The following is a 9,678-nucleotide window of genomic DNA, read 5'->3' on the forward strand; positions in this document are numbered from 1 at the left end:
CTCACAAAGTTTCATCACCAATAGAGATGTTTCTTCCAGACGTCCCAATCGCTCATTGTGAGTACCATCCTCCGACAATCTGTTTTTGAGATATAAGCAATTATTTATATCCGATCACGATAAGGAGTCGAGGAGGAGAATATGGTTGGTAGAAATCAATTCCTTTTGTTGAGACCTTTAATTGGAATACCATGAAAGATAAAATTAAGTTTTGCCCCCTCCCTCCATGCCTCCGGCCATACACTGAGCTCGGGAAGGAGTCGCGCAGGAAAGTTATACTTTGTACAAACCAATTCATTTCGGTGAGACTTCTCATTAGAATACCATGAAGGGTAGAACGTGTGGTTACCCCTGCCCTCCCCTCTCATGAAATAATGAGACAGCGAAATTTGATGGCCATCTGGAACACCTTCAAGGTATACGATACAAATTGCACAAAATTCCAGTAGGACCATTCCCCTAAAAGTAGTTCGAAACCGCAGAAGTGGGTCCGGAAGGATTGACAGACGGAGCGGCGGATTCTTAAAATATGCACTAAAAACGTATCGCATCAAGTTCAAACTTTCTAGGTTGTTCCAACTTAACAACTGTACGGCTTGCAACCCTAGAACTAAGAGATGAAAGGAAGTGTCTCTCTGAAACTTAAAATTGCCGAGGGTTTTTAGTGAGTTTTTTTTAAAGAATAAAGGTCAAGATTCTCTCCTTATTCCCCTAGCTTTCCAAATTCTTGCCATGCTCGTCTCAAATTTTCCTCGAATTACTTTCGCTCGATTTCCCCCCAAAACACAAGTTCACTTCAGAGTCGTTTAATTTCCCTTCAAGCTCCTCCGACAACAGCCTTCTCAAGCTCATTTACGTTCCCCTCCTTCATCTTACGGTTCTCTTCGAGTACTCCTCAAATTTCCTCCATGTTTTCCTCACGCTTTTAGGTTGTTTTAGACATCTTGACTTTTTAAGAAATGTATACATTGGTAGGTAGGATGATTGTAATTCTTCCTTAGCTTTAAATGACTCCAAGGGCTTTCAGGGATTTTCAAAATTCAGAAGTTGAAGCATTTGCAATATTGTCAAGAACCTGAACATAATATTGAAATCGGACTGTGCGATACTCGTTACCCAAAGACCTTTTTTAAAAACTTTGGAACGAACTAACTATGGTCGTCAGAATAATAAATGTGCGTTTTGAGGAAAAATGATGCATGCGTTTTTTTGTGATAACTGCCAAACACATCCGATCTGTCCAGAACAATTATATTGACCGCCTGTTACTTTTCCTCATTGATCCTCAGATTGCTTTTTCTTTGTAAGTTACCCGATTCAATAATAAGTCATGATTAGAGAGAGGATTCACTAACGCACAGGTGGAACCCATCGAATGAGGTGAAACAGGAAGCAGGAAATATATAACTATACTACAAGAATTGTATGTGTACTGCTGGAACGGAGATGACTTTGAAAAAACTAGTAACAACCTGCAAGTTTGCATATATCGTCGCTTATGTGATTTGTGCCACTTTTTCCAGATTAAGATCAAAATTTGGATAATGTCGATTAAATGGGATAGTAACAGCACGAAAAATTCCTTCTGTAGGTGTGCAACTTCCAAATCCGAAGAAATGTCACCGTTCAAATGGCAAGCCGTCGTGACCTCGACCCGAATGGAATATCAAAATCGTGCCCCAACGCAGATAATAGCAATAACCGCCCAACTCCACCTATCAATCAATCTTGAACGAAATCTAATCCGAGATCTGTGCGCATGCAGTTCAAATTTGCATTCATCACTTCGTTGATTGATACGTGCACGCTAATTGAAAAGTAAAATGGGCAAACGCTCCCTAAAATTCTTCGCTGGTGAGCTTGTTGATCCCGTCATCGAATGCGTGATCGCTCGGCCACATGCTTTGATATATGGACAACAATCATTCATTGTGTCGAGAAGCACGTGGGTGGGAAATGGTTACGTTTTTAATTTTCATCTTCTATCTCTTCCAGTAATCGTGTTTCGATCGCATTGTGTAACCAAATGCTTGGTAATCCTTTAACTATCTCGTTAATTATATGTTTATGTGGATTCGAGGGCTAATTGCAAGATAAGGGTGGTTGATTTTTAACCCGTAACCACCAAAATTTATTTATTTATTATTATCCCTCTCTTGTTCTTGGCCCTCATACTAGTATACAGACTTCTAAAGACTGGACGTTTCGGCGAAGAAAGTAGCTCCGAGGGGTCTATGTCCACCAGCACAGAAGGAATCTATCACCTCTTCCTAAAACAACCATGACAGTTCCTCTCGGTAAATAGGCATCAGATTTTCATATTTTCCTGGTGGCATTCCAAACCCCCTCAATCCCCCGGTGTTCTGCTCTAACATGTTTATAATAACTAACTTATGGCCGATTGCACCGGCAAATTTCATCTGAACTCAGTTTAGGCGTAGCTTAAAATCCATGGCAACGATTGTTGCAACATTGGTTACCATAGATTATAAGCTATGCTTAAGCTAAGGTCAGCTTAACAGGTCGGTGCAAACGGCCATTTTTCATTTTCTATGGAGTGCCATTACATTTTCTTAGAGATTTTACATACAAGAGACTTCTAACGACCGGACGTTTTGCTTACAATGTCGCTCTAGGAGGTCTGGGGGGTATGGAATGCCCTCCAGCACAGGAGGAATCGATTACCTTTCCTGAAAACTACCTTGACGGTTGATTCCGAGAAATTTCCATTTGATTTACCATTTTTCATAAGGGGGGTGAGGGGGAGGGGGGTATTCTATACCCCCAGACCGCCCGGTGTTACGTTCCTCCCAACACGTTTATAATAATCAACTTAATTATTTTCTATGCATTGTAGTCACGATTTCTTTTAGAGATTTTGCGTACACAAGACTTCTAAAGACTTCATATCTTCACTTTGTCCAGAGCCAATGAGAACTCAACAACTGTTTCCCTACTACCCTTCCAGACTAATCGAATCTTTGTATTTATGTGTCTGGCAGTCATTCAATAAACCCCAGACCCCCCCGGTGCTACGTTTTCTTTGTGAGAGTGCTAGTTAAATTAAGTCCCCATTTGCTGGGGAGTATTACTGAGGGTATTCCATATGTCATATTATTCCCCCCAGTGATATGCTCTTCCCTAAACACTAACACGAAAGTCCAGAGCACTTACCGTTCTGAGAAGACGTAGTACCGGGGGATCTGGGGTAACCCCCCCCCCCTCCCCCCATACATACCAACAGTATTATATCATATTACGAATGTTCAGTTGCCTTCTTTCGAAGGATTACTTGTAATATTCCACAACAAATGAGAACTCAACAACTTTTTCCCTACTACCCTACAAGTATAAATTGTGCACAACTCTTGTGCAGATGAAGCGCATCTTTTTAAACCGAAATAGCTTTTGTTTTGAGATCACCAATGGATATAATATGTTTTGCAGACGTCTCAATCGCCCTTTGTGAGTACCCTCTTTCGACAATCCGTTATTGAGGGAATACCTATACCCGATCACAATAAGAGGTCGAGGAGGAGGACTATGGTTGGTAAAAATTAATTCCTTTCGTTGAGACCTTTTATTAGAATACAATGAGAGATACAATTAATTTTTACCCCCCCCCCCCCCCCCCCCGTAGGCCCCGTCGTTCACTAATCTCGAAAAAGAGTCGCACGAGAAAGTTATAGTTTGTATAAACCAATTTATTTCGATGAGACCTACTGCAAAAAAATCCAGGACTCTAGGACCATTCCCCTAGAAATAGTTCCAAACGCCAGAAGTGGGTCCGGACGGATGGACGAACGGACAAAATGCAAACAATAGCACATTTTTTTAATTCTTAAAAAATGCGCTAAAAATAGTCCTCATTTTCTGTGTAGTATTGCGGAGGGTGTTCCGTATTCTCAAAACTATGAACATTAACACGAATTCCTGAACACCCTGTATACATTTTATGAAACGTTATTACATAATGCCTTTTTTGTTATTGACAAAAGAAAAGAAAGAATTCCAACCGAAACATTCTAAGCCATTGTTTTATTTAACGAAAGTTACATAGTATAGTTATACCAGGTGTCAACGAATTGATTAGGCCAGTCACTTCTAGGCGTATCAAAATGAAATTTGGCATAGATAAATGGTATCGAATGAGGAGATTGTTCGCATATTTTTCAGTTTCTGGTCACATTCGGTTTCACTTGAAATGCTGGCGAGTTGAACTAGTTCTGCAGGCGGAAAGCTGGTTGTTTCTTGAAGCGCCATCGCAGCACAGTTCGGGGCTCTGATTTTAAACGTTTTCGACCAGGGAAGCGACACTCTCATCACTTGGTCTTTTTGGCCAATGAGGGTGCAGCACGTTTTAGTTTGCTGCCGGAAGTTGATGCGACGCGTCACCATATTACTCCCCTGCTCCTCAGCGGCATGGACGTTGGCAAGCTTTTTGGGAAAATTCACGTGCGGTCCGGATCTTGTTTGTTCATCCGAAGAGTGGGGATTGTTTGGAAGATGCAGTTTCCTCGGCACGACTGATAGCTGGGGCGAAGAGGACTGCTGGATTTCACGATTTTAGACGATCGAAAGATACTTTGTCGTTATATAATATATAATATTATTATAATATATAATTCTCCCGGCAGGCGGAGTGTTGCACCGTACACAAGAGATGCGAGTGCAGAGTCAGAATCATCTGCGGGAGTTGAGCGAAGACCCAGCAGGATGATACCTCTACGAAGAGAACAGACTCAAATTGTCGGTCACTGTCGGTTCAAATCTGTTCCCGAATTCCGAATCTTGCAATCCATCCGCTTAAGAAATGTATTGCGACGGACTCGGCGGAGGTCATTTATGGGACAGCGTGGTGGTACGTGTATCTTACGCTTGTAGGAAGAGGACCGACCAAATCCATCTGTACGTGATTGAAATGTGGAGAAGATTCCGATTGGAAGTGTCCTGGAGGTGATACGGTGTGGCGATGATTGAGCGTTGACAATCGAGACACTGGCGACACCAAAGCTTCATGTCGGATGCGGATCTTCTGGTTAGTGGAGCTTGGCGCGAGGTCGAGCTGGCAAGGCGAACTGCTTCTGCAGGCGGAGAACTGGTTGTTTCTTGAAGCGACGTCATAGCAGGTTGCAGAGTTCGGAGCTCTGCTTTTAAACGTTTACAGCCAGGGACGCTACGCTCTCATCGGTTGACCGTTTGAACCAATGAGGGTGCAGCGTGTTCTAGTTTGCTGCCGTACGTGCATGCGGCGCGTCGACAAGGACAATTTGACATCGGCGCCTGAGAGAAAGGTCCCGCTGGAATTTTTCCGGCTGTCTAGTTCTTTCGTGGAGCTGAACGCGTACTATGACAACCGAGATGACAACCGATGGTTAGTGAAAGCGAAACAAAAAGTGAAAAACTGGAGGTCCATTAACTCTCGTTTCGTCAAAGAAATCTGTATATGAATGATTATTTTGGGCTACATAATGTGCCATACCTTTTGATATCGGGTTCAGAGCAATTTTCTCATTATTCCACATTCGGGTAGAGTGAATGGTTAGTTGATAAGCAAAGCTTATTGTGTTTGCTCGTAATCGAATGCATTTAAGTATAAACGTATAGTAAGGTGTTATTAATTAATCGATGGGTCAGCAAGCTGAATGTAGCTACAACTGTTCTTAGTGCTTGGATTAAAATTGCAACGTTCAGAACAAACACATCTCGATGCAATTTTCACGCATTCTGACATGATCGTCCACCCTGAAATCTGTTAGCATTCGATTCAAAACGATCGCGCACGTATTCCACATTTACCACTAGAGTAGTGTACGTGATTTATGTAAATACAAGGTACCCGATGGAACCGAAACGTTTTTAATGCACGAAACGTCCCGTTCGAATCGATCTTCTTTCCAGTGACCGCGTAACTGTACACGTTAATTAATTTTCTCCCGCCCCCTCCCCCCCCCCACACTTATAAATCGTGCCCAAATCGGCGAAGAAAATGAAAGGTACTTACTACGAGTGCGAATAATTAAAGAATTAATTGTTCATTATATCGACGATTACAATCACGGGTTGGCCTAAATTCGACCGCAATCAATCGAGGAAATTTTCTACTTTCTTTTGCAGGTGAAGGTGGAAGGACGACATCCTTCACCTTTTAATTTTGAAAAAAAACAAGAAAATTAATACTGAAGTTCTAACAAACCAATCTACATTGGCCCCTCTTAAAGTGTCTATTACATTTTTCTATGGTTCGTTTCAATGCTTTCAAGTTTCCATACAAATTTGTCCCAAATTCTACAAAGTTCTCTTCAAGGCTCGCTACATTTCTTTTCAACTTCCTCTGTCTTCTTAAATATCTCTTAAGTTCGTTCGAAACCCTTTTCATATTATTCTCAAGTCCTTTTTAAGAATTCCCTCTAATTCCTCCCCTCAAAATGTGCCCTTATTTTGTTTGAAGCGTCTCTTAGTTCCTCTGAAGCTTTCTTTGTAAGGGTTGTCGGGTTCTCAAATCTCTCAATGCCTTCCGCTCTATCTTGTAATGATGTGACATTTTTATCATTAATTCTTAATTAAAACTCCTGCAGGAATTCCTGAATCAACTGGTATTTCCACTAAGAGAGGGCGGTAGCTTTGAAGCATGGAATCAGGAATAAAAGTTGTCACCAGTTTCGTGCAAGAGAAGGTTGTGAATAATCGACAGGAATCTGGCACACCACGAGCTCGTTCTTCCGATCGTACAAGTGATGAATTAGTAATAATGGGACCGCTATCAGGAGCCAATCCAGCGCGTTCATACGATCGCACAAGGTTTTGCTAAGATCGGGTGTCAAGTCAGGAAGTCAGGATGGCTTTCACTGCCGCAAAAGATTCCCTTTCTGGTTGTTTTCTGGTGTATATATCATTTTAGAAAGAACTGTGAGTAAATGGTGGGAAAACCGGTGACAACTTTTATTCCTGCATCCATGCGCCAAAGCTACCGCCCTCTCGTAGTGGAAATTTAAATTAATTCAGGAATTCATGCAGGAGTTTTAATTATGAACTGATGATTAACATTTCCCATCATTACAATCTCATATGAAGTGCGATGTACGTAATTCATCGTTCAGCTTCCTCTAAGCGTTTTCAAAATTTTTTCACATTTTTTTAAGTGTCCTTTGAAAGTGAGGAGTTTTTTCTTAATTTTTCATCCTGCCAATTAGTGAATTTCGAAGAGTATTGTAACATTCCAATAGGGAGACTTTTGGAACTCCCTCAATTGTATTCAATGGTATGAAATAAAGGTTTAAAAGGAAGTGCTGTAAAGTTTTGCTATGTGTAATGGCAAATGGCGACTAAGGCACCCACAAAACATCTGCCCAGCTAACTGAATTAAGCTCACCACCAAAATCTCGATATCTGATGTAATTCCGAATACAAAATGGAAAAATTTAACATGAACACACTTTTCTAAGTCGTACTTTTGGGCTCGATTAATCACAAAACCAATCATTTGACATAAAACAATCAGGTTAAAAGAAAAACAGGCACACAGGGCCAGAATAACACATAACACGAAACGAGCGCTCGATAAAAATTTAATCAAAGTGTCAATACTCCAAAATCTCCGACCGTTTAATTACCGGTTCGCGTATTCAAAACTATTTTCCTCTGTTTAGTTCAGTTCCTCCTTCATTAAGAAAATAATGCGCGTTTTCGACAGATAGAACAGCACCTGTATTCAGTAGTGCAATAACACGTCCTGATCTTGAAATGTAATTTAGCGTACGCAGCGATAAGAACACTTCTTATCTACGACCGGAGAAAAACATGAGATAAACTTTTACAAATACTACGCAAATAATTTCCAGATGTTTAAATCTAATCTTATAACACGTAATTCTTTTTCATTTAAATAAACAAGGTAATTATTTAAACAAAATTAACAACTAATAATTAGGATACAAAACAAAATCGGGTCACTAACTATTATATTATTAATTGTTCGTCTCAAATTAAAGCATCTGTTATACCGGGTGTAATGAGTCGTTTGTTCTTGCGACTACACTAGAAGGGTAGCCAAATTTGTATACTTTATTAACTACAAACCGTATTTCTGAGTATGCAGTCTTCACAATTTTAACCCAATATTTATTAATAGGCAATGGGAAGAGATCTATTTTCATTACCCGAGTGTACCATTCATCATGAATTAGCATTAAAACATCACTCTTTTGCGTCGACCATTGAAGACACTAAAGAAGGTGATGAAGAATTTCGCAATTGCCTATTTAAACCTAAAGAACCTTGTTAATTCGTTCGTGGTACCTTGGCGACTACCACTGCACCTTGAGAATAACGCATAGTGCAATTAAATACGCGTTGCGTCAATTACACGACTTTCTTCTGTTAATGTCCCTGTTCTCTAATTCAATTGTTATTTTGTACGGCTTACACAACGTAATGGTAATTTTTTTTATTAAGCTGGAAGCAGTGGCGTGTAAGAGAATGATGCGTGCAACTTGAGCACGCTAATCATTAGCGACCCGTGCCTCTCTATAAACACGAGCTACTTTAAGTTCCTGCTCGTAATAACCCTTCGTTTACAACTAGGTATCCTGATTGCGATCTCGCCCATTATAATCCGTGTTTTTTCTTTCTTATAATAATGTCGACCGATCTTTTTAAGACTGCGTGATAATTAGTTAAGTAACGGAGCTGATCAGTGGATTGTCACTAATTCGCGTGTAATTTGGTTTTCAGAATTTTCGAGAGCAGCGGATCGACGGTTCCGGTTTACCGTTACTGACCGAGGAGCATTTAACGTCGACCATGAGCATGAAATTGGGACCGGCATTGAAATTGAAGTCGGTGCTGGCGAAGAAATTGGGCTCGTGCAGCGTCTGTCTGCACTGCACCCACTGTCACAGAAATTCCTCGGGCTCACCCGAATTGGGGCACACGACCGGGAATACATCCGATTCGGGGGGAACATCGTGATGCAACGATCCAGAACACTCATCGTCAGTGCAATAATTCCACGAACACTGCCACTCTTTGGGCACCATTGAGCAATTATTCTACTTAACGTTACGCCCTCGTAAATTTAGTACAAAGACTTTGCAGAAATGGCGTGCGTACTTATGGATGAGGAGAATTGAGAGTTGTTCCTGATCATGTAATCGATTGTAGGTTTGTAATTATAATATATTGTTATTTTATATATTAGGATGTAAATATATTTTATAATATTTAATGTAATTAGTGATTGTTTATTATTATTATTATTATTAATATGATGAAATTGCTCAAGTTGTTTGGTTGTGTTTTTTGCACACAATAAAATATTTATGTACCTTTATTATTATATTAATGTATTAAAATTCACGACGAATATTTTGCTGTTACCTTGTTTCAAGGCAGACTGTATTTTCGTTTATACAAAACCGTCCAATATAGACGTCAATGGGCCGTATGAATAAAAGGAAGCAAATGCTTATACTTACAAAATTGAAAGTAAATACTCGTAACTGCCCCTTCATACTGGTCTGTTTAGCATGGTTTAGCAGCGCTGCACTGCGTCCTGTCCTGCTGCTCAGAAGCGCTGCTAAATCGCCCAGTGTGAAGGAGCAATTACGAGTATTTACTTTGAATTTTGCAAGTATAAGCATTTGCTTCCTTTTATTCATATGGGCCAATGTACGTTCA

General features: G+C 40.4%; 1 protein-coding gene across 3 annotated transcripts in view; it reads left to right on the plus strand.

The window, feature by feature from the left end:
- Positions 1-9,331, plus strand: part of LOC116178170 — a 120,140-nt gene extending 110,809 nt beyond the window's left edge. For all 3 annotated transcript variants that reach the window (XM_031497585.1, XM_031497586.1, XM_031497588.1), the window contains one exon: positions 8,734-9,331. In XM_031497585.1, the coding sequence (XP_031353445.1) occupies positions 8,734-8,970 (237 nt within the window). In that variant the 3' untranslated portion in view covers positions 8,971-9,331. The remainder of the gene's footprint in view (positions 1-8,733) is intronic.
- The last annotated feature ends 347 nt before the right edge of the window (positions 9,332-9,678 follow it).

This window comes from Photinus pyralis, unplaced genomic scaffold (assembly GCF_008802855.1).
Source record: "Photinus pyralis isolate 1611_PpyrPB1 unplaced genomic scaffold, Ppyr1.3 Ppyr1.4_LG8, whole genome shotgun sequence".
Taxonomy (NCBI): Eukaryota; Metazoa; Arthropoda; class Insecta; order Coleoptera; family Lampyridae; genus Photinus; species Photinus pyralis.